Here is a 25693-nt window from a genome sequence, read left to right on the forward strand (position 1 = left end):
GAATTATGCCTCGCTGAGCAGCTTTAACTAAAGCTCATTTCACTGGGATGAAGGATATTTGCAGCACATAACACAAGACTAAAGAGCAGTGCTCTGAAACCCAGCTTTGCATTTAATCTGAACACAATTAATGTGAAGCTAAATACACAACACAATCATTTTAAATTTCTACCAGAAATCACAAATTTCTGGTAGAAATTTGTGATTTCTACCAGAGTAAGTCCTTTTTTCAAATAGATCATGTTTAACTAACGATAAACTAAATGATAAATACAATCAGAAAACACTCAAAAAATCAAAAAGTAAAGAGAAACTCAGAAAAAGACAGAAAAAGGTAAAAACAGACTTTAAAGAAAAGCAAACTCAGCACACGTGGATAAAAACACACTGGCGGTGGCATGCAGAGACCTTAGGGGGCATGTCGTCGTCCTGCCGCAGCCAGGAGCTGCGGTCCAGTTTGTCGAGGGGGGGCGCCAGGCGGGACAGGGGCGGGGGAGGAGGGGTGTCAGAGGTGGGGTCAGAGTTCTGCCGGGGCATGGGAGGCCGGGAGGGGGAGGGCAACGCCGAGGAGGAGGACACGCCGTGGGGGTCGTACAGGGACTGGGAGCCTGACAAGCCATGACTCTTCACCTGCACCAGGTGGGCCATCTGAACACACACACACACACACACACACACACACATGCGCGCAGGCAGGAAACAGGCAAAGTGGAGGGGAGAGAGCAGGATCAGGACAGAGTGATTAGGAGGCAAGTCAAGAGGAAACAATACAGGAGGAGTGATGCAGAGGAAGGAAGATGAGGTCACGGAGGAGGGAAAACACTCCTCGCAGTGCACTGTGTGAGTGTGTGAGTGTGTGTGTGAGTGTGTGTGTGTGTGTGTGAGAGTGTGTGAGTGTGTGAGAGTGTGTGTGTGTGTGAGTATTTTCTCCAACAGCCCAGCAGACAAACAGCGCCTCCTGCTGGTGACGTGCAGCAGCGTTCTGTCCAAGCCCAGGAGTTTGTCCGTGTCTCCTGATGTCATACAAACAGGTGCATCACACCTGCAGGACTCAGCTCCTACCAGAGTTTTACTGAAACTACTCCCCACAGACCAGCTTTACTTGAGCACAGACGGAGAGATGTCAAGGAAAAGTCTGGCATGTTTCCATCTTGCTTATTTCCATTACCATCCACTGTTCCCATAACATAAACAGACCCCACCCAGTTTGAGGGGGTGACACCTATAAACTGCTGAAAACTCCTCAGACAAGCTGAGACCCAGAACCAAACTTACTGTTACTGATAAGTAACCCTGCCGACTGGATGCCTGTCATTTTGCATCTATACTCCATCACAGTGGATTTGAATTCAAACAGTGATTCCAGTGCAGGCTTTCACGACGCTTTTATTATTACAACATTTCATGCACCAGTTTTCTTCACTGTATTTATTTCTGATCAAACACTCTCATTCCTCCGGGCCCCTTATTTTAATCTTGATACCTGCTGCCAGCTGGAGGGTCAGTCCAACCAGAGCCCAGAGGGTGGAGAGCCGCTACGCCGAGCTCACTCCTGCTGCAGATCAGAAAAGACTACAGACGGTGCAGCTGGACCTCCACCACAGCATGAGAGACTCGCTGCAGGGATGGCTGGTGATACTGCAAAGATACATAACTTTCAACTCAAATACTCACAAAGGAGAAACTCGCAATAACTGCTCATCCTGATCCTCCTCCTGCTCTTCATCTATACGATCAAAAGCCGTCACAAAGCTTTGCGCACTTTCTAGCACAATGCTGCGTCACCGCCTGCCGACACCGCTCCATCAACCCGACAATCTCCTTATTAATCTTTGTCTCACTCTAGCTCCTCTCAGACACTTAATCCCATTCACATAAGCCTCTCCTGCACTAATGAGGCCACTCTGCTGATGTTCAAAAGAGCTCAGAGTTTCATTTCAGCTGCTTCGCCTTTGATGAAACCAAAACCCACGTGTGTCCGTGACGATCGGACGCATCGACGACACGGAGCGACCTCGCTGGCTCCAACACTCGCCGATCTTTGAATTCATCACGTTAAAATGCACTCGTGGGCATCTGTGACGGTTCCACAGAAGTGTGGAGGGTTTGTATCTGCATGTGCGTGCATGTCCAGGACACGCACACGCTTCATTCTCTGCAAATATTTTATGTACAAATTTCTTTGTGTCCAATAACTGAGAGACATTATTGAGGGGCCTGAACGCTGATCACGAAAGGAGCTCTTCTCACTGATTGATTAAAAAAGAAAAAGCTAAAGCGAGTTAAACTAAACTAAACTGACATCCTGTGGACACGATACTGAAGCTAGCAGAGAGGACAACCTCATAACCACAACATCCACAGTCCTGAGTCTAATCCTCTCTTCCTGTTTCAGAGACGGGCCAGTTGGTGAGTCCCAGAGAACCAGTGAATTCCACTGCACCGTACCAACGTACATATCACACTCAGACAAACACACAAACACAGGTCACACACCTGTGGCTCCATGGAGCGGTGCATGGGCGGAGTCCGGGCCTGCTGGATGCCCCCGCTGCTGAAGGACTCGGAGCGAGGCGGCAGGGTTGGGTCTGAGATCCGGTTGGAGACTTTATGCTGCAATGCAGGAGAAGAGGTTCAGCTTGTAATGTTCCCACACACACACACACACACACACACACACACACACACACCATGATGAAAGTGTCCTCTAAGCTGTGTGTGTCTGTTCACATGTTTTGGTTTTAAAGCTGATTTGACTGATTTCTTCTTCTGGGAGTTTTCCTGTAGCTCGTTACCAAGTCTGAGACATTTTGTTCCAGTTTTGTTCCTCAGGTAGAAACGAATAATTGTTTCGGGAGGTTAAACTGTGCTTCTGCTGAAATCAGAGGAAACAGCTCGTTCTGTGCAGAGCTAAATGGATTCGTTTAAAAATGACGTCTATTTACTGCTTTTAATGCTCGAAAGATGCAGAAAATGAAGCTGGCTTCACCACAACAATTTAAAACTATAACACAGGAGCAACAGCAGAAGCAGCACATCAGACACATGACAGTGAATGAATCTCTTTGCTGCACAGGTTTATTAACCTGCTAAAGAAGCAGAGTTACTGTTTACAGCTCAATATTGTTTATTGTTTGTGTGCATCTCTGCACACAAACATTTAGATGAACTTCGGTGAAGACTTTTTCTGCAGTACGTGATACACACTTATTCATATTTACATAGATATCACGTTGTTCTGCTCCCAACAGGAAGATGTTTTAGTTCATGTCAAACTGTAAATGAAAACTGGAAGTATCGGACTTAATGAAGCGTTTGATGGATACGAAATAAAAACAGGCGTCATTAAAAGATAACGGCTGTTCTCACATGTGGCTAAACCAACATCTGGAGGTCTGATCTCCAGCCAGCGGTGGTGCCGTTAATTCTCCCAATGACTTGATTTATTTGAGCTTCTGTGGAAATGTTTGTGGAAATGTTTTAAAAATGTAATTATTAGTTGGAGCTGAAGTGTGTAGATGGAAAATTGACTCTTTGTATTTGGATTTTTTAAACAAACACATTGATTCATCTAGAAAATCAGTACGTTGGCCTTTACTGAACTTATTACATTTATTATATACTTAACTATTAACAACATGAAACACTGATTGGGGCATTATTACACATTAAGTATGTCTACTTTTACCTTCTTTGCTATCTTTACATAATTAGATACAAATCCTGTATGAATTTGACCTGAAATGTGTTTTACAGTGCAGTAAAGTGAAGTCTGTCTCAGGGCCTTTTCTCCTGCATTAGTTAAATAAAGAGCTCACATCTGATCTCTTTCCCTCAGTTTCATATTCTGCTGCTGGTTACTGTGGCTGATGATTTCAGCTTGTAAGTCTACAGGAGAACTTATTTGTCTTCAGGTCAGACAAAAGTGACTTTTTAAAAGAAGTTGTTTTCTGTGTGAATTCAGCTGCTTCTCATTAAATTGTAAAACACTGTAAGTCTGCTCTTCGTTCCTCTACTGTCAGCTTAACAAACTATCACGTCTGATGGTTTTGAGCTGGCTGCACACGTCACCTGCGGCCCCCGATGAGGTGCACCTCCACAGGGTCGGTTCTCTCTAAACGGCGGTCATGTGTTTTTAGAGGGGAACATTGTGATGGAAACATTTGCTCTTCTGAAGCTCGAAGGGAAATCCTGGGAGATGAGGGTAGACCTATCTGCACACAGTGTGCTTTCCATGTTCAGCGTCCGCAGGGAGAAACACCGATATAGCTGCAGCTGTCCTACATCTGTCCACCAGCTGCCACCAGGGGGCAGACCTGGAGCTCTGCCCTAAATGTGTGTCTGTCATGAGTTTAAAGTGGCCCTAATTTATGGTTTGGACAAAATCAGCAGAGTTCACACATGAAACACAGATTTTATGAGCTCGTACCTTCTGTGTAAGAGTGTAAAAGGCAAATAAAACCAATGTTACAGAACAAATAACGACTTCAACAACCTGGAATTTAACATGAAGTTAACATGAAGCCTCGAAGAGGAAATCTGATTAAGTACATGTTAGAGATAAAATCACAGCATGCAATAACAGAGCAGCTCTCAGTCTGGGTGGCTTTAAACTCTTACCCGCTTTTATCCTCTTTATTGCTCTAAATCACCAGATAAACTCAAATGACCTGTAAATATTATACAACAGCATGCACAGCATAGGTTTGAGAAGCACCAGAGTGAGAGCTGCTCTGGGTAGAGATCACCCTGCAGCACCAGCACAGTCAGTAGCCTGTAAAATGGAAAGCGATGGTTAAAGTTAAGAGTTAGAAAGAAAAGTAAGAGGGCAGGTGTTACAGCGACCAAGTGTTCTTACATACATCCCCAAAACAACAAAATATGTCATGTCAGCGATGCTGTTTGTGGAATCCAAATTTTAACTTGCATAAAAAACATTTGAAGGGTCTCTGCTGGAGTCACTGACCACCATGTAGTTGGAGCCCCGGAGCAAAACATGGGTTTACTTGTGTTTCAGTGACATACACCTCTTCAGTATTCCAGATAATTAACAGGAATAGAAGGAAAAATGAGATTTGCAGGTTCAAATTTTAGGATAAATATGCTTTTTTTAAAGAAATACACACTAGTAAAACTCTGGGCTCATCTGGTATCAACTAATGTCCTTGTTTTGCAGCAGCTGTATCGTCGTCTTTTCTTTGTTAGAGAGATTTAATACTTGTCTCTGCACAAAACGTTTGTGCTGAACGTGAGAATGTTAGTGCAGTAAAGGCCATCGTGGGGCAGCTCTGAGGTACATCATAGACATGCAGGTACACAGGTAAGCTGCAGGTTTGCTACAGCATAGATGTGTAGGAGCTACTCTGTAGGCTCGCTGTAGGCGTGCCATACATTTTGGCTAGGTTACCTAGGTTATTCCTTCGTCTACACCTATATATGCTGTAGATATGCCATAAGAATACATCAGTATGCTATATGTGACATCACTGTGCGCCCTGTAAATGAGTGTGTCTGCAAACAGCATGGTGTCCGTGGAAACTCAACATTTTGAGCTAAAGTGGTTGAAAGTGCAGAGGTAGCCAATCAAAGAGGAGCTTAACCAACAGATCCAAGTGGTGAGAGGAGGTGAGAAAGGGAGGAGTCCACATCATCCCAGAGTTACAGTTAGACAGTTCACCTGGTTAGAGGAGCTCTTATTAGAGATTAAAGGGAAATCATCCCAGCAGGAGGTTAATTAGGAAGCTGGACAGACGGCAAGATGAGGAAGCATCTGTTCCTCCTCCGACTAACCAAGCGGCTGGGGCTGCGGCCCCTGGAGTCAGCGCTCCTGTCGGGACTCCTGTCAGGGCTCCTCCGGGACCCCACAGGCTCAGAGTAGGCGGGCTCGGGGACGCAGGTGATGCGGATTCGAGGTGTGTGAATGTGATGTCTGGTGGGGCTGACGTGGACAGGGTAGGAGGGGGGACGGGGCCGAGGTTTGTACCCAGGGAGCTTGAGGAGCTCTTCAAAGTTGATGTCTTGCTTCTCTGTGAAGGAGTTATAGTTCTTTGGGGCGATGCGGGGGGAGTTGCTCTGAGCTCGATGCATCACCTGGAAGGCAAGGTGGGTGTTTAACGAGGAGAAGACGCACATGAGGACAGGAGGAGGACAGGAGGAGGACACTCGCTGGTTTTGGTGTCCAGAGAGTGAGATCTGTGATCTGCATTCACATTTGTTTGATGGGAGGAACGTAAGCCCTCTTTACAGAAACACTCCAAAAGGCAGAAAAACATCTCACTACGACTCAGTTTGACCTTTAACACGCTGAGCTCATCACCCTGTTAGTGACGAACACGGACGACTCAAGTCACTACACATCAAGCCTTTTTAAAATGAAACTCTTATTTTGGTAGTTTCTCCGCCTGTTTGTTGCCGCTCTGCTGTTTCACCTGGAAAATGAAAGAAATCAGAAAGTTGTCACTTTTATTTATCGCAGACTCTTCTGCAGATCAGCTCCGATGATACCTGCAGGGTGGGAAACTCGAAGCGCGTCCTGAACAAACAGAGCGCGCTGGCCTTTGATTCACACGACTCCAGCTCAGTTAGTGCTGCTATAAATGGAAACATCTGTTTGTGTGAGTCTGAGTGGAACCACAAGCTGCTCAGTGGGTAGAGTCTTGTTCCTGCTCCCACATATAAACCAGCCTTTTGTCTTTGCAGCAGAGCTTCACCTGAGTGTATGTGTGCACATTTGGATGCTAGCAGCACCTGTTTGCACAGCAGCGTCACATCCTCAGAGCGGTAAAAGCTCTTTTCTTGAAACATGTTGGAAGGTGTTGGTGCTTAACCACTTTTCCAATAGTCACAAAGGGAAAACAAACAATAGTCTGACTTTTAGTGCGATCGAATGTTTCTCATAACATGTGGCAAAAAACTTGTTTAAATGTAGCTGTATTCTTCATTTTGTCTTTATTTTATGCAAAGATTTGTTTGTAGTAATCGATCAAAAGCATCAAAAAATCAACAATCAGTTTCAGGCTCTGTGTGATGTCAGCGGGGACAGGGTGTCACTAATATGGCCACCTCTGCTGCGAGGGGCAGCCAATCAGAGCAAAGCCGCCTTGAAACAGCTTCTTCCACACTCATCAACATAAATGATGTTGCCGGTTAAATGACTTGTGCCCCCCCAGAAGCATGCACCGGCACTAAAATGAAAGAAAGTAAGGCTCGTCGTGTGAAACTGCGTGCCTGCAGGCTACCTCTTTGGCCCAGGTGGGCTTGTCGTTGCTGCTGGGCGCCTGATCCTTGTAGTGGTACAGCTGCTTCTTGTCCTGCGGCGGTCGCGCCGGCTCCTGCTGCTGCTGCAGCGACACCAGGTACGCCCGCTCCTGCTGCAGCTGCCTCTGCAGCCGCTCGGCCTGCCGCTGCTCCTCGATCTGCTTCCTCTTGTACTCCTGCACACAGAACAGAGAGACGTCAGCTGAGCGCAGGTCGAGCTGCAGAGATAAAAACAACAAGGATCACATTTCCTCAAACAAACAGGCTCGTGTGCTCAGCTCAACATGGCCTGTGTGCACGAGTGCAAAGAGAAACCTTTATGCTACTTTAATTATCCTGCACGTCTTGAGACCAGCTTGCATTTGATCTGCATGTAGACACCAGAGCACTGGTCCTGTGGTGTGTTTAGACCAAATGCAAAACCCACCCGCTGAGATTCTCCCACAGACTGCGAACCCCGCTGACACTGCTGACTATCAGGATGAGAGAGAGCTGAAAAAGTGGAGCTCTTTGATTGAACTTTTAGATACATGCAGAAAGAATCGCACGACTTCCTCAGAAGCTCTTGTTAATTCCAGCTATCAGCTGTAGTTTGGAAGGAAGTAGCTCTGCCACTGGCTGTTAGGAGTAGACATTTGTGGGTGGAGAAATGATCCAAGAGCACTCCAGTGACTGCAACACAATTACAAAACATTTGATGGCTCAAAAATCTAATTGCCATGCTGGCTAACTCTGCTGCTGCCTCTGAGTAGAATAAGCGTGAGGTCCGTCTCTGCTGCTTCCATCCTGCACGTTAGGCCTGACACGTCAGACGCTGTCGAACCTTTGAGGTGCTTTTTGGTTATTTTAATGAATGATGCACCAAAACTAAGCAGCATGGAGCGACACTGCACTGGGGAGGAGTTGTTTTATGATATCACGAACACGTTTAATTTGATGTATCTTGATAACGACCTCCGAGCCACCTGAGCTCTGGGTGTCTTTGTTTGCTTTGCTGCAGGTGCTAATTAGTTCTATGAGCTCCACCTTTTTCTTACCCCCAAGTTCTTCTCACAGTCTTTGAGCTGATCTGTGACATGAAATGAAAGTAATGGCTACTAAAGGTAAAGATGCTGGGAATGACACTGGTCTGCGTAAAGGAACGTCAGTGTGTAGCAGAGCTGCAGCCACAGGAACATGCAGAGCTGCACGCCGTCTGCAGATCTTGGTTCAAGGCAAACTTTGATGGTGCTGCACAATTTTAATATTCATTTAAAGCATCAGATTATAGAACTATTACAGTCACTATCAATGTAAAATGAGCTTCTTGAAACGCATCCCGCACTTTATACTTTACTTCTTTTTTCCCCATTTGTTTCTCTATTAATTGACTGAAAGAGGAAAATTCTTAAATATAAAAAGAAATCTTAGAGAAGCGTGTGTTCTTACGTCGAGGGTCATAAGTGACGAGCTGAATGCCATCGGCTGACATTTCTCCTCACACTGTAACGTCCCTTTAGAGGTCTGGCATTTATCTGAGCCACGTGTGAAAGACTGCAGCAGACCTTTTAGGCGTGTGTGTGTGTGAGTGACTGTGTTTACGTATCTTTGTGGGGACCAACGGCCCTTCTGGGGACAAAATCCCAATTCCTACGAGTTTGAAGACGTTTCAGAGTCACAATGTGGGTTTAGTGTCAGGGTTAGGATTAGGCACTCATTTTGATGGTTAGGGAAGCATTGTGTCAATTAGATGTCCCCACAAAGATATGGAAACACGGTGTGTGTGTGTGTGTGTGTGTGTGTGTGTGTGTGTGTGTGTGTGTGCGTGCGCACTGATCAGTTTGCACCCCTGACTGTTCTGATGTCACTGACTGAGGAAGACACATCATCACAAACAGTGAAGCTGAATAAAGTCTTCCCAGCGCCGGCGGCCATCGACTGACACGCCCACTGCTGCGTGTGCTGATTGATTTGATGTTTGTTAACTTTTTCTGTGAAAAAAAGAAAAGCCCGACGCGTGAGTCATCTCGGCTTGGTTGGTATTGATCGATTATTGACTGGCCTCACCTTCGCGTCACACTTTATTTATTTGAGTAAACAATAAACAGGCAGACTTCCTGGAAACCGTGCTGCTTTGATTTTTAGGAACCAATGAGAGCCGACTCTGGAAGTGACTTCCTGCAGACCTGGACCTCGCTCTTTGCACCTGAACATTTGGTTTCGATTGGGACCTTTTAAAACTGACTTCTGAGGACAGAGTGTGTGCGTCATGAGCTGTTATTGTAATTATAAGAATTATAATGTGGACCTGGTCGTTGTGTCCTTGGGCAAGACACTTTACCCTACCGCCTACTGGTGTTGGCCAGAGGGGCCGATGGCGCGATATGGCAGCCTGGCTTCTGTCAGTCTGCCCCAGGGCAGCTGTGGCTGCAACTGTAGCTGCCTCCACCAGTGTATGAATGTGAGAGTGAATGAATAGTGGCATTGTAAAGCGCTATGGGTGCCTTGAAAAGCGCTAAATAAATGCAATCCATTATTATTATAAAATATTCAGTGAGTGTTATTTCAGTTGCTTTCTGAGAGATGAGCGTAAAGCTGGGGTCTCATAGCCTCGAACGATTATCATCTAGTCTCTCGTGTACCTGGGGAAACCTGACCAATCGTGCCCGGACATCTTACATTTTGGGGCCAGTGGTGGCTTTTACTGAACTGAAGTTTTAGGAACGCAGCCCACTCCTTTATGGGTGAATGCTCCCTGCTCAGTACGAGGTCTTCCTTTACTTTGGGGTTTAGTAGCTGCTTGTTAGGTTGAAAGGTAATCAGTCCATCTGTTTCTCCCTTGATTCAGAGCTATTATAAATCAACTGATTTATCAGTGTGTGAAACAGAAACGTGCTGTTTGAACTCCGGACAGATTCAGGAGATTATTTTTTCTGTAGTTGTTCTTCTGACTCAAAGCGCTCAGCAGGAAATAGTTGTTTCAGGAATTCTTTAAGTGCTGCAAACACTCTTTGTGGTTTAGTTGAGGAAGTTGCTTGGATAGAGGATACAAAGAAGGCAACCATGATGCCCACTCAGCAGGAGAAAAAGCCCCACACTGTTAACTGTTAATGCACATCAAACTGACTTTAGATTAGGAGGCTGTAAAGCACTGGGTGATGGTAGAGGAAGCAAACTTGGAGCTAGCATTCTTCACCAGGTATAATGTAGCATCCTTAGCGCTTATCAGACAAACGAGGCATTTCCAGGTGCTTCTGGGTGGGAAAACCTCCTAAAACTTATTGCAGAACATAACGAAGCTTAGAAATCAAGCAAACCTAAAGCTGCTCCCAAGCTAGCCTGCACATCAGCCTCCCACTGAACTCACCCGGGAGCATCAATCCCAGGCCTGGAGACCTGAGGCCCTTCCTATGTGAATGAATCATGTAGCGTTTTAACAATTAACACAAACAAATTCAAATGATCACCACTGTGTGACAACACACAGTGAAGCCTTCCCCGAGTTCCAGGTTAGCTCACCGGAGACCACGACAAGGCCAAAATGCAGCAGCCCAGGTTTGACTGCTGTGCTTTCCCCTGCTCTCTCCTTCCTGTTTAGTCGTCACGGCTGCTGCATTAAAAAATGCCCAAATAATAAATATTGTTTTTTTAAACCAACGTGACCTCTGGGTCTAAGCCAACATGCTACTGCCTGAAATCTGATTTCTTTTTCTACCTGCCAGCAGGGGGCGACTGCTCTGGTTGAAAGCAAAAAAGACTTGTGGTTCTATAAATGTCCATGAAAAAAGGACTTCAATAACAAACGAGTTATCGTGGCAGCTGCACCCATCTGTGGTTTGAATGACCAAGCTCGCTACATTTGTAGAATCCAGGGTTGGAATAGGATTAACAAATCTGCTTCTAGTTCATGCTTCTGTTCTTTCACTTCTCTTTCTCGTCTTCCCCCAACCGATCACACCAGATGTCAACACGTCTCTGAGTCTGGTTCTGTTGGAAGTCCCTTCCTGTTAACAGGGAGTTCTTCCTCCCCGCTGTCGCCAAAAAACAGTCATCTGATTGTTGAAGCTTTCACTGTAATATTTCAGATTGTGTATCTTAGAGTTTAAGGCACTTTGAGTTTTATGTGAATAAAAAATCAAAGCAGGGTACTTTGAGCCCGGCGTTAGGCTCTGCCCTTCATCAGTCTGTGTGTGTTTGTGTGTTGTGTTACCAGCAGTAGGGCCTGCTCCTGCAGGAGCTGCTGCTGCAGGATCTCCAGCTGCCTCTGCTCCTCCTCCAGCTGTCTACGGATATACTCCTAACCAATCAGCAGCCCCAGCCAGCACCACAGGCAGCCAATCAGAGAGCGACCAGGAGAAATGGAAGCGAATCGGAGCCCAGGCAACCAGTGACATCACCCGAGGAGGAAATAGAAGAAAAGGAAAAAGGAAAGAGGAGGAGGACAGCCAAAAGTAGGAGATTTGTTGAAGAGGTGTGAAAGTAGGGATTTAGTCAGGAACAGGCGAGGAGAGAAAAAAGAGGAACAGCAGGAGGCCGTAATTAGTAGAACAGAAAGACAACATGCTTATTATTAAGATGGCAGTGTTAAAGATCAGTGTGAAATCAGCTGTGCAAGAGGAAGAAATCTCTGTCTGAGAGAGCGTTAAGGAAGCGCTGCTGAGAAGTTAACTACGAGTCATTTATAAGTCTCGTGTGTTACAGTATCAGGCTGGAGGTGTGGCGACCCTGCAGCTGAAAATCAGCAACCCGAACCACAACGAGCACACGGCCCACATCTGTGTGTAAAACCTTCACGTAGCGCAGGTTTACACGTTAAAACGAGTTTTCTCTGTCTGTCAGACATGCTCCTCATCATCCGGTGAAACCTTAAAGCCTCATCATGTAGCATGTTTCCCCTCAGTCACATCACAGATTTTTCTGGACTAGAAAATGTTCTGTTGCCACATTTCACGAGTGACCGGCTCCATAAAACGATCGATACCACGTTAAAGGCTGCAGAGGGATTATATCTGCAAGCGGCTGCTTTCTGTTGCTTAAAGTTTTGGGACAAAAAGAGTAAAGAGTAATCTATAATCGCAGAATTGTTTGACATTAATTATAAACCTCTGAAATTAGAGGTTTGAGTAAATGTATTTTTAGGCTGAAGCAACATGACTGAATTTCCATTTTGGTCCAGAAACACAAAAAGCTAACTAATTACAAGCTTCTTTGATTAAATCCAATTTAAATGCCAAATTTAAAATGCATTAAAGCCACAAACTTGAAAAACGTACAATCTGAATATTTTAAATGTGGAAAACGTCATGAACTGTAGTCACACAGTTAGACCACGACTGTTTTAAGTGATCTGTTTACCATTTTACACACATCACACATCAAAGGTTGTAGACGGATTAAAGGAGGATTATTTGTGTTGGTGCTTAAAATATTAGCACAGCCTTTTACTGCACAATAATACATTTTTGCATAAATGTTTGAGATAAAATGAAGTTTTACAGTCATGTAGTTTTAAGCTGAGTCATGCTGACTTTTAATCTCCACTGTAGGATAAGCTCTAGAGACATTAGAAACCTTCATTTCCCATAATGCAGCTTGGAAATTTCTTTAATTCAGGTCTCATTTAAACCCTGCATGAATAATGCAGGAGTGATGCAGCACGAGAGTTCTCACAGGCTGTGAAGCAGAAGTAAAATGAGGAAAAATGCTCCTTTAGCTTTCAGCTAACTGAGTGTGTAAAGCAATAAAACACAGAGCTGAGCTCAGAGTGAGGGACGGAGCGCACAGTCATCAATGATTTGGTCGGAACACCAAACCATCTGGTTTATTATGAATGTGTTGCTACAACAGTAGAGCTAATTAATTTGTGTTTATTTAACAATTGGTTCAAATTTGCTCGTGTAACAGCTGCGAGTTGTTTCCTAAGACATTAATAATAATTCTCAAAGATTAGTGAGAGCTTATTTAAGTCTCTTATTCTCTGTAAGAAGTTTATGTTCCTGTTCCCTGTTCTAGTTGTTGTAAAGCTCATTTATTTATGATTAATGTACAAATTAACTACCATAAATTCTTTCTACAGCGCCCCCTGGTGTCTGGAGGCCAGCATCTACAATATGTGAAATTCTCCTTTTACATCATCTCTGTAGCGTCTTCTCTGATTTGACATTTCCATGTTTCAGTCGCTCATCAGAGTAACTGACAGGAGATGTGCTGAGAAGCCACACCCCCCCGTATGACACCTGTCAGTCAGGTGTTTCCGTACCTGCTCTCTCTCGGCGTGCCTCCTCTCCTCCTCGCGGCGGAGCTGCTCCATCTCTTCATACCTCCTCCTCTGCTCTCGCTCCTGTTGCTTCCTCAGCTCTCGCTCGCGACGCTGTTGCTGTAGGTGGAAACCGTTTTACACAACAACACCTCAGCTGTCTGCATGTCCGTGTGTGTCTGTGTGTGCGCGTCAGGCATGTTTTCCTGGCATTTGGATGAGCTGAGGTGCTAACAAACAGGTGTGATGTGTTTCACATGCAGGAAAAGTGACTTTATAATCATTCTGATCTGTTTCTCACAGATTCAAACAGCCGAAGGACAAATCGACTTCCTGTGTGTAACGTAACAATCTATCGTTGTCATTATTATTATTATCTGCGGTCTTAAATCTACCTCCTCCAGCCGTCGCCGCTGCTCTTTCTGCTCTTCTATACGTTTTTGTCTCTCGGCCAGTAGCTGGCGCTTGTGCTCCTCGTTCTGCTGCTGCTCCAGCTGCTGACGCCGGATCAGCTCCGACCGCTCCTTATTGGCCAGCTGCAGACGCAGGAAGTCTCGCCTCAGCGTGGACTCGCCCGGAATATTGATGATGGAGCTGGAACAGGATTAAGACTTGTTTGAGTTTTAGCGTATCTGCAAACCTATGGACGAGCAGCAGTAATAATGGGAGCATATAGCAGGTCTTTGCTAAATAAAAGAGAAGTTTAGCCACCATAATGTTTTTGTTTGTGAACTCTCTTTCTGAACACCCATCATGTTTTTTGGAGCTAAGAGTGAGCATCGCCAGATGACAGGGTGGAGTTACAGAACGTGAACTGCCTGCATTCGTAAACTGTTAAAGTGTCACATCTGTAAGTAAGTCCATGGTTGTTATATGAAGCGGTAAATTCTGAGACTGCAAGTGAAGCTACAGCTGAAGTTCCAAGAAGCTGCAGTTCCTGTAGTGGCCACTTGAGGCTGGTGTCAGCGTTGAGTCAGCTGAAAGGATGTTTAATAGACAGCTGTAGCATAGAGCAGCCAGACCTCTAACTTTAAGCCCTAAATAAATTTAAACACGTGAGTTATTTTGTTTTAAACACTTGTGAAGGTGGAAGGTATCTACAAAGACCAAAGCATTGTGTTTTAACAGGCTGTAAACCGTTCATTTCTGTTGCAAAGCTGTGGGAGTCGATGGGGAGTGTCTCACTGTCGCTGCCACTCCGGCAACTGGATTTGTGGTGCTTCAGTTTTGGATTCTAGATTTCTGCCTGTTAACACCAGCAGCTACAGTGGAGGCTACGGCATGAGTAAACATACCTGGGCTCTCCTATGTCCCTCTCTTCATCCTCTTCCTCACTCCCACTGTACTCGTACTCCGTCTCATCTGAGGGGAAAACAAACAGAGATTTCAGGTCAGTGTTTACATCTGTTGACAGCGGAGGCTTCAGGCAGCTGTGAGCTGAGGTGAGTTAGTGCCTGCTCACCTCGCTCGCCCCTCCTCTTCTTGGTGCGGTCGATGTGGTCCTTCAGCTGGATGCGGACCTGCCGCTCGTTGGGGAGGTCTCTGATGAAGGGGTGCTTGAGGAGCTGCTCGGTGCTCGGCCTCTGGCTGTGACTCTTCACCAGGCAGCTCTCTATGAACGACTGGAACTTCTTCGACCTGACCGCGAGCACACACACCAGTTAATCGCTGATAGCTCTCTCTCTTAAAACAGCAGCTTCATTAAAGGGAGAGCTGCAGCTTTACCCTCTTACAGGCCACTGTCACATCGTGTTTGTGTAGAGATGTCTGACAGCATGTGTGTGCGTTTAAGTGACTCACCACTTCTTTGATTTGAGTCTCGGGGCAGGATTTCTGGGGATGAGGAAGAGCGCCCTCATTGGATGCATGTCACACAGAGCTGAGGAGGCAAAAGGAAGGAAAGGAGAGAGAGGAAAGGAAAGAAAGCAAGAAAGCAAAAAGATAGGAATTAAAAAAATTAAAAAGGAAAAATGGGAGAGAGGAGATGAGATTAGGAAAGGTGCCAAAATGTGGATAAAGGAAAGGAGAGGAGATGAGAGAAAGGAAATGATGCAAAGGTGGAGCAAGAGCAGGAAATAAGACAAAAGGGAAGGACAAGAGACAAGAAATGATGAGACATGAAATGGGAGAAGAAGACAGGAGAATAGGAAAGGAAAGGAGAGCAAAGGAAAGGAAAGGAAAGGAAGGGAGAGGAAAGGAAAGGAAGTATTTAAAGTTGCAGGATAAAAGAAGGGGAGGGAAGGAGACAGGAAGAAGAAGAAGAGGTGCAAAGCAGAAAGAGAAAAAAGAAAAAGACATCGATTTAGTCGTTTAGCTCGCAGACAAACTGTGCTGTGAGTGTCAGCTGATAACGGTGTAATCACACTTACGTGGCGCTCCCTCTGCCATCTCTATGGCTGTGATACCGAGCGACCACAGATCACTCTGCAGAGAGAGAAACACGAAACGTTCACATCCTCCCAACGTGTTACCGACTCAACACTTTCAGGAGATCGGCGCGCCAATCGGTGTACTTGTTAAGCGATAAAAATACAGTCAGCTCCCCATCTGTGCCTGTGCTGGAGATGCCCGTCTTTAACATTTCAACCATATTATTATTATTATGTTTCTGTTTTTAGGTGCAGATCTGAGCTGTTCGTGCTGTCAGACGGACTCAGGCTTTCTCGTCACGTAAAGCCCCGGAGGGTTGGAGTTAATGGTGTAGGCGCACATCCTCCACCAGCTCGCCACAGGGGTTCGTCCTGTCCCCATTACAGCGCGCTCCTCTTACAGTAACCGCTGCAGACCCACTGATTTCAGCTCTCTGAAGGAACGATACTCGTTTCTGTTGGTGCGCTCGGGTAGCAATAATCAGAGATTACACAACTCCAAAAAACAACAGATATGATGTGAGAGGGATTGTTTTTAAAGGTCAGTGCGCGCTGTTTGTTCACAGCTACAAGCAGTTTGACTCGGACGAGAAATTGAACTACAGGAGGGCAATTTAATAAAAAAGAAAAGCAGGAAAAACTTTACCTTTTCCTTCGTTTTAAAGTGTACTTATTTAGGTTTGTTTGACCAGTGTGGAAAATCACGCGTGCACTGTTAAACTGGATCTGTACTCGTGAGATCTTATCCCAGCTTATTAAGTGCAGATTTAAATGCTCCTTCAGTTCAGATCAAACAAACACGGAGACATCACTGAGCTCCAACAGCCTGATCAGATCAGCTGTTACGCTAATGTTTAGCATCCAGGCAAAAACACGATTTATGAAGCGTAGCTGAGCTGGAAATCCGCCCATAAACTGTACAGCACTGCTGTAACTTTGTAATTAAAACAAGACGCAAAACTAAATATGAGCAATTTGAAGGGATACATACAGACACATTAGCACAGAGATGGAGGATGAGAGCTGTTATAGGAAAACCTCAGAGACAAATGCTGTCCTATGGCAGGATGAAGACAGCGAAAATCGACCAACACGAGAGAGCGTCTCAGGTCATCCCATACGACTCCTGCTCAAGCTTAAAGCTGGTGCTAACATGAAGCTGGGGAGGCTGAGAATGACTGGTTCATTTTGTTTGCTCGGGGCCCAACAGAGGAGACACTTTTAGCAGGAAAAACAAGCTCTATAAATCATCACTTATCTTATATGATCCTGTGCTAATGACTTCACCCGAGTCTCCTTTCGTTTATCAGGTAAACTGGCGTCTGTGCAACACCAGCTGTGCTGTTTAACCTCACAGAATCAATATGAACTAAACCCTAATCCATTACCAACGATAGGATCAACACAAAACCAGCACGACTGTGTGAAATGGCTCCACACGTCACTAATACAAGCGCCCGTGGACGATGTTCTCGGGTTCCACAAACCGAGGGCTGAACGATCTTCTGTTTTCAGGAAACTCAGTGGTGGTTTAGTGCAGCATAGGTTACCATGACGATGTATCCTAGTACAAAGTTAAGCCTAAAGTTAGCTCACCGAGTCCTGAGGCGACTGTTAGTTAGAATAAATTACCTTGAAGTCATACGTGGCATCAGGATTCTCGTCACAGGCGATGACCTCCGGGGCCATCCAGTACGGGGTCCCAATAAACGTGTTCCTCCGTCCCACCGTACGGTCCAGCTGAGCACTCACACCAAAGTCCACTGCACACAAAACACTGTTCATAGCGCTGCGGTGCAGTGCCGAGCTGTACATGTTATGTTTTTGACAGCACGCATCCAGAGCGGCCCCTCAGGAGCCTTCTAACTATAACACAAGTCACCATAATTAGGATGAAACTTAGAATAAATGCTGCTGCTTCCTCACCGAGTTTGACCTCCGCGTTCTCCGTCAGCAGCACGTTCTGGCCTTTGATATCTCTGTGGATGACCTTGTGCTGGTGGAGGTGGGTCAGACCCTGGAGACAAGGGGAAACAAGTGGCAAAGGTCGTCTTACGATCCAAAACAGAACAGCAGGAGGCAGAGGAGAGGCTCGCTAATCCGTGAGCTTCATCGCTTCATTATTTCAGTTCAGCTCTTTGAGGCCAAAATATGCAGATACACAAAACCAGGTGTACATGTTAGATTTGTATTGTTGATTGTCATTTATAATTAACCAATCTGCATTTTTCCTTACAAATCTGTCATTTATATTTATATAAATGTTATAAATTTGATTTCATTTATTTTAGATGCATTTACAAATTTCCTTTCTTGTCAGTTTTGTCCACACACATGTGGCAGACTTTTTCTTTTTTGCAAAGACTCTGACGGTGTTCCTCTGGGAAACAACTGGGTGTTTCTTCTTTGTGGGAAAACATGTAAACATAGGCGACAGCGTTTTGGTTCTTACCCTGAGGATCTCTCTGCAGATGTAGGCGATCCACTCCTCCTTCAGGGAGTTCCCTTTGGTGTTTTTGATCAGATCTGTCACCGAGCCGGCCCCGCAGAACTCCATCACCAGCTGCACAAACATACGTGCAGTTTTTGGGTTTATTATTAACTGTTCACTTCACTGCAAACCTCTATCAGTCATCTCATCCTTTGATCTCTATATACAGGACGTGTTGTCGTTGTGGGTCAGGGGAGCTTTCAGTCAGACTGATTTAAGCTCAGCTAACAAAACGTGTTCGTGTGACTAACCCAGAGCTGGTCGTCCACTCCTGGAGGATTTTTCTTGATGAAGGCTCCATAATAGGTTGCTATGTTCCTGTGGTGGCTGTACTTCTTCAGCATGTTGATCTCGGCTTTAATCTCCTCCTCCTCATCCTAAAGCACACAAACGCAGAGACAGATGCAGCACAATGCCAATAACACACACGGTCCCAGTATAACAGAAAGGCTGGATTAAAGACGGTGTGTGTCACTCACGCCTGTGACATCCATGACCTTGATGGCAGCGAGCTGGCCAGTTTTGACATGGCGACCCTGAAGAACACAGGTGGAGAGGCGATCAAAGACATGAGTCACGGATTTGGATCTAGGACACATTTACTCAACATTTCCGTCCCTTAATCTCTTAAGAACAGAGCAAACCCAGTTTGCTTCCTCTAATTCCTTGTTTTGGAGCGATTTCTGATGGGAATCCAGATGAGCAGGCCTTAGCCCTCTGCAGAGCAGGTTTCTGGGGACATATTTATGTTTTGCACTGTCCATCTGTCCAGAATTTGTGGACAAACAAAAGTGTACAATATACAGTCAGAGACTCTTTTGCAAATATGGTCTCAGTAAAGGTTGACATATTATGGATCCAAGTTCCAAATACTGTTCGAAAATACAGCAACAGCCCTTATTCTCAGTATATTCAGCTGGAAAAAAACACCTTTACCATGAAACTTCAAAGAAAGAATGATGATGATGATGATGATACAGAATCCATCTAACCCAATGTCAACTCCTTCAATAGGCTTCCTCAACGACTAAAATAGAAGCCGGTAGATCCAGATGGAAGACGTTTGATTTTTAACATGTCTTTAATGTATGAAAGTGTGCATGTAAACCCAAACTGTGGTCCTGTGTGCATGCTAACTGGACTGTAAGGAGCCCGGCTGAGATTGGAGAGGAAACTATACAGCTGACAGAGAACCAGCGTTCGAAACCTGACAAGCTGTTTTTGTGGCTGCTTGAGACTTGGGGAAGTCGATGTCTCATTGCCATATGAAGCATCATATTATGCCTCATTATTATGGGGTCTCCTACTAACCTGCTACGCCAATCGGCATGTTGAAGTGTCCTCGGGCGAGATACTGAACCCTGGGCTGCTCCCAGTGCATTCACAGTTATGTGAATGTGTGCATAAATGTTGGGTACAGAGAAAATGAACGCATGTATGTGATTGGGTGAATGAAGCTTTTAGTAAAAATGAATTAATTAGAGTAGAAAAGCACCGGAAGTGCTGCACACCTGTATTTCTTCTGATGGCCAGCAGGGGGCAAAAACAAGTCTGACTGTAGAGAACTCTGTGAGAGGAAAGGTTTGGTTCGCTCTTAGTGAACACTTTCCTGATCTATTCACAGTCTCAGTTGCTCGTTTCAAGGTTTTGTAAATACAATATTATATTTATTAAATATTAACACTCAACAGAGTCTAAAAGGATAACTGCCACATGAGTGTGCAGCATCCCTCTTTGGTTTGTCTAGCCGATGACTTCACACTAACTATGATTGCATTCTTTCCTTTTACATACTTTTTGCCACATGTCTTACTACGTGATCCCGTCTGACAACACACTGTTCTGATCACAAGAGATCGTGTGCCCACGAGAGATGTGTCTGTCTGCAGCTTCCTCCAGCGATAAAAGCACGCCGCTTGCTTGTTTATCGTCGCTGTTACACTTCACAGACGTGTGCAGCCAGATAATCGTCACAGAAGTGAAAAATGAATCACCAGAAAGTACCCTTCACATGTAGCAGAACACTGTGCTTTGCAAACACCTGAGAGCTCCTCTGCTTTTGAATTCAAGTGGGATGCTTTTACATATTCATGCTGTACTATTTATTCATTTTAAGCTCATTAATTCACCTTTAAGTTTGGCCTGGTCTAGAGTTCAGCCACGTGTAGCTTGTCAGGTAGATGAAAACGACAAAGAGCCAAACAGAAGTAAGAATCGATACTTTACGTTACATTGAGCATCGAGCAGCAGCTCTCTGGGAACAAAATTCCTTATTGGTGTTATAGATTAGATTAGTTCGCCTTGTAATCGGAAGGTTGCCGGTTCGAGCCTCGGCTCCGACAGTCTCGGTCGTTGTGTCCTTGGGCAAGACACTTCACCCGTTGCCTACTGGTGGTGGTCGGAGGGCCCGGTGGCGCCAGTGTCCGGCAGCCTTGCCTCGGTGGCTGTGGCTACAATGTAGCTGCCATCACCAGTGTGTGAATGTGTGGATGACTGGATGTGTAAAGCGCTATACAAATACAGGCCATTTAGTTCATTTACCAGAATAGCTGATAGGCTGCTGGAACGATAACAGTAACTCAAACAGCTACTTGTAACAAACAAGGAATACAGACGTGCACAACACAAGATGTTGAACCTTGAAACTGATGTTCCACAGCAGCAGAAGAACACAACAAGTGTCCTTCCTGTTAGCTAAGAGGACGAAACTGAGGCTACAATTCACAGGTTCACCAAAACTGGACAGCAGAGGATTGCAAAACGTCGTCTTGTCTGTGTTTACTTCTCCTGCAACATTCCGATGCTAGGGCCAGACTTTGGGGAAATCAGCAGTTCAGGCTGCGGGTGGTGTAATGGTGTAGTACCAGCTGAGCGTCATTTAAACACCAACCTATCTGAGTATTGCTGCTGACCATGTCCATTTCTTTATAACCAGCGTACCCAACTTTATGTTGTGCAACATAACACAACATGTCGCACAGTTTAAGTCACCTCAGTGAGTTCACTGTACTCACATGACCTCAGCAGTCACCACATCTTAATCCAGCAGAGCACCAGATTTACATTATGGATGCTATCATGTAGTCTGGCTGTACCTAACAAAGTGCAAACAACTGTCCCATTAATAAAATAATTCATTCATGGTCAGCGCCCCTCGCCAAGGACTCGCTGATATTTATACTCCCAGACGCTGCAGATATAACGCAGAATAACCATGCGTTCAACTCTGCATTTAAAATATAAACTATAACAGGAAACTGTTCAACTCAGTTTACCTCCAAAGGTAAAGGCCCCGCGCTCACTGCAGGGCACATCGCCGCAGCCTGTTAGCTCCCATTTTTTCAGCACTGTGACGACTTTGAGTTTAAATAATTTACAGTGAAGCTGAACTAAAATCCAACACTGAGTCTAACATCTCCTCCTCCTCCTTCAAAGCGAAGCCGGTATCACAGCAGCTGTTAAAGCGAGAAAGTGGAAATTCATCCACCTCACCACACACACACACACACACACACACACACACACACACACCATTTCCTAACGGTAACCTAGCAACAGGCCTGGCAGTGAGGGCAATGAATGAATGTGGGGTTGGAGGAGGCAAAGCGATGGCAGTTTGTGTGTGTGTGTACATGTGTGTGTGTTAGAGGCCATGATATTTCACACACTGGGTCACTTGCACATGTGAGTCCCTCAGATTCAGACACACACGCTGAAATAGACAAGCTCACACACACACACACTCACGCAGACGGCGTCTCGGTTACTCAGCGTTGCATCAGACACTGAATATATCTGACAGGCTGAAATCACCTCGGAGTGCTGAAAGTCTCTTGTTCTCTCCCCGTCTCTCTTGTGCGTCTCACATCTTTTGTTTCCTGTTTCATCGCGCCGACTCCCTCGATTTCTTTCACCTGTGCCAAGTGTTCGATAATTCAGCCTTTGGAATCGTCAATAACTTTAGGAAAATGTCAGTTTTTTGCTTTAAAGCTGATCTAAAAACCAGCCTGATGATTCACAGCGTGCTAACAATGCCAGTCACATTTTACCGAAAGCTGACCTTGGATCTGTCGTTAACGATCCAATCGAAACCTTTCTAGTCAGATGCCATTTTAGTAGATGTGCTGTGAACCGACTCCAACCTTCACCCACCAGCTGCCATTAAAAGCTCAAGTGTACACCAGCCTCCCTTTAAAATATGATAATTAGTTTAGTCTCCACTGTCTCCCAGTCAGTTCTATGACAGACAGGCAGGAGTGGAAACCACAAAGCAAAACTGTCCATTAATGTCGGTGTAAAGCTTGATTCACGCTCGCTCTGATCGGTCTCAATAACAAACAATGCGTTCGTACCTCCGCACGAGAAAATGTGCACAGCTCTAAACTCTGAGCTGGCCTAACAGTCGGGGAAAAACCTGACGAATGAACACAAATCACACAGACCTTTCCTGCTGTCTCTGTTTATTTACGCGGCGAGAATAAAACTGATTAATTACACCGAAGCATCTTTTACAGCAGGTGTCTAAATCATTTTAGCTCGGGGGCCGCAAACAAACAATTTGATCACAAGTGGGCTAGACCACCACAACTGCTGCATAATAACATACAGTACTGTGCAAAAGTCTTGAGCCACCACTAATTCCTTTATATTCTGCAGGAGAATGGGAAAAGATGCAGTAATGCATGGAAACATGGAAAGTCATTTGGTATGACCGCCTTTACCCTTCAACACGGGCTGAACTCAGCTTTTTGTCATCAGGAATAATTCTCAGACATCAAAGTTCTTCTCTGGGAGTTTGTTCTGTTAACATCGTCCCACACTGCTTCAATAATGAGGCTCTGTGCTTTTCTATTCATGTGTGTTTTTAGTGCATTGTCTCTTTGGGGTCATTGTTTCCAGATGGTATTGTATCCGATCGCACTTTTATATGGAGAAGATCTGCAACACCATTGGATGAAATGCAGCCTGAGACCATGACAGACCCCCACTGTGTTTTCTAGATGGCTGTGGACTGTAACTGTTGGACCTCTCTCCTGATGAGGCCTCAGTAAACAGTGCAAACACTGAATGTCCAGATACATCGCTCAGGTTCTGTGTCAGATCTTTGCTGGATTTTTTAACCATTTCTTAATGACTTCCAGCTTGTTTATTCACTGTAGATCATTTTCAGGCCTTCTCTGTTCTACACGTGTCCGGTTTCCTCACGCTTTTAAGGACACACTTTACATCATGCTTAGATGTGCCATGTTTTTAACTAATAGCTCTTTGGGAATCACCTTGATGGCGCAAAAATACTATTATATGTCTGACAATTATTTTTGGCATCTTTCATAGTTTCAGCTAAGAAATGTGAACAATCAATGTGATACAAGGTTATTTACTAAGCTGTGTAGACACAACACTGATTTATTGCTTCAGTTAGTTCCTGTTTTATGCTTTAATGAGGTCACACTCATAGGTCAGTGTAAAGTGGACTGAAAAACTGCCAGTGCTCAAAGAAAAGTTTTGAAAATCCTTTAGAAATCTGGAGAACTGCTGCAATAATGATCAGCAAGCAACAAACATTTAAGGGGGAAAATAAGTAAATAAACAAACGTCAACATACGAGGAATGTTGGAAAGCCCGAGTGTAAGTGAGGCAGGAGGTACATGATACACTGACGTAGGCGATTAACTGACAGGTGTAGCACAAAGAAGGCAGGAAGTATAAAACAATATGCTCTAATATAATAAAATAAAACAGGAAGTGCCTAACGATGGTGATCATCCTTCTCTCTGTATGTAAGGTTTGTTCATTAAAGCCTGAACTGTCCAGCCCTGCGATTTAAATACTGCCCATGGAAACGCTCCACACCAGCCATGAACTCGTCATATTTAGGATTCAGTACATTCTCTTCCACTGGTCCAATTCAAGTTCACGGGGGGGCTGGAGCCTCTTCCAGCTACCTCGATAACTGCATGTCTGTAGAGCGTGGGAGGAAGAACATGCAGACCCCACACAGGAAGATGGTGGATTTAAACACAGAATCTTCTTGCTGTGAGGCAACAGTGCTAACCACTGCACCATGAGAAGATCAAGATCAAGATAAAGCTGAAACGTATGACTTGGCCTGTTTCGCAATGGAAAATAATCTTTTCAAAAATTCCTGGATCCAGATCTCCAGATGTTACTCATGCCCAGCCGGGACCAAGCTCCACCTTGGATCAAGTTCTCATACAAATCAATCAACAACTTTCTGACTAATTATTTTAAACATAACAGCACCTTTACAGTCTGACAAAGTAGCAGCCTGTCTCACTCTTCCTGTTGATGGTACACGGCTAAGTCACTAGTAGGCAGCAGCTTTGTGCAGCTGAAGCTAAGTTATAATTCGAAAAGTCAGTAAACCTGCTCCCTGGACCTCGGGTTAAGTGTGTGAAGTGCTGCTGTGACTGCAGGACAAACGGCAGCGATCCAGCACGATGGGGCAATAAAAGGCGAGGCAGATAACGGCGGCGAGATGAGAGGAAGAGATAGCATCTCACAGAGGCTCTTTGTTTTGCTATCTCTCTTCCTCCGACACCGACGGCTGGCCAGACGAATCTCCCAAAGGTGACACAGAGCTCCCAGCGTGTGTTCACGTGTGTGCGCGTGCTCGAGCCAGATTATGGAGGCCGGGCGGCATGAGGAAGCTGCATTAAAATATCACCCGAATCCGCACATATGCAGGGAGAGAGATAAAGATAGCAGCAGAGGGAGAACAGAGGGAGGTGGCAGGTGAGGAGGAGGCGGAGGAGAAGGATGACTGGAGGTAGAAAAGGGCAGAATATCCTTTTGAGGCTGCCTCAGGCGTAAAAACACACCTCAGGTCCCGCGTTCAGACAAGCCTCGCATTCCTAACCTGAACACAAGCCCCGACACATTACGACAGAAACAGACTGACAGACACAAATTAGCGTTTCTCTCTCTGCGCTCTAATGTAACAACACGTCCTCTGGAAACGGCGAGCTTGTGCAACCAGCGTGGGCTTTTGTCTGCGTCCTATTGTCGCAGAAATACACAAATTCACCACGTTTGGCATTTTAGAAGTGACTGCAAAAGGACAACTGAAAATATGAAAACCACAGTTTCAAAGAAGCATTATTCTCTGTTTTAAAGGAGCTTAAAAGCAAACACTGGAGGCCAAAATACACCAAACAGCAGGCTGTTATTTTGTTTTCAAACCCCCATACTGACAGCAGCTAGACTAGCTTATCATCATTCCCAAGGCATGAAATACTGCCATGCTGTCAAAGACAATTTAGTTTCAGAGAAACTCAGATCTGCTTTTGTGTCGGTGCCACGGCGCATCAGCGGCAACGA

At 45.1% G+C, this 25693-nt stretch overlaps 1 protein-coding gene across 10 annotated transcripts in view; it reads right to left on the reverse strand.

The window, feature by feature from the left end:
- The window catches only part of tnikb (TRAF2 and NCK interacting kinase b), a 67049-nt gene that overhangs the window by 18680 nt on the left and 22676 nt on the right, over positions 1 to 25693 (reverse strand). For 5 of the 10 annotated variants that reach the window (XM_085287714.1, XM_085287708.1, XM_085287709.1 and 2 more), the window contains exons 3-18: positions 18832 to 18888; positions 18604 to 18729; positions 18314 to 18424; positions 17788 to 17878; positions 17494 to 17624; positions 15862 to 15916; positions 15293 to 15371; positions 14955 to 15130; positions 14788 to 14854; positions 13888 to 14086; positions 13496 to 13612; positions 11447 to 11533; positions 7239 to 7433; positions 5791 to 6090; positions 2497 to 2613; positions 409 to 648 (exon numbers count right to left, since the gene is read on the reverse strand). In XM_085287714.1, the coding sequence (XP_085143840.1) occupies positions 409 to 648; positions 2497 to 2613; positions 5791 to 6090; positions 7239 to 7433; positions 11447 to 11533; positions 13496 to 13612; positions 13888 to 14086; positions 14788 to 14854; positions 14955 to 15130; positions 15293 to 15371; positions 15862 to 15916; positions 17494 to 17624; positions 17788 to 17878; positions 18314 to 18424; positions 18604 to 18729; positions 18832 to 18888 (2148 nt within the window). The remainder of the gene's footprint in view (positions 1 to 408; positions 649 to 2496; positions 2614 to 5790; positions 6091 to 7238; positions 7434 to 11446; positions 11534 to 13495; positions 13613 to 13887; positions 14087 to 14787; positions 14855 to 14954; positions 15131 to 15292; positions 15372 to 15861; positions 15917 to 17493; positions 17625 to 17787; positions 17879 to 18313; positions 18425 to 18603; positions 18730 to 18831; positions 18889 to 25693) is intronic. The other 5 variants (XM_085287710.1, XM_085287718.1, XM_085287715.1 and 2 more) reach the window with 4 other exon arrangements.

Source organism: Mchenga conophoros, linkage group LG9, assembly GCF_057382185.1.
Source record: "Mchenga conophoros isolate Kocher_MC1m ecotype Shallow Benthic linkage group LG9, M_conophoros_male_GT1.1, whole genome shotgun sequence".
Classification (NCBI taxonomy): Eukaryota; Metazoa; Chordata; class Actinopteri; order Cichliformes; family Cichlidae; genus Mchenga; species Mchenga conophoros.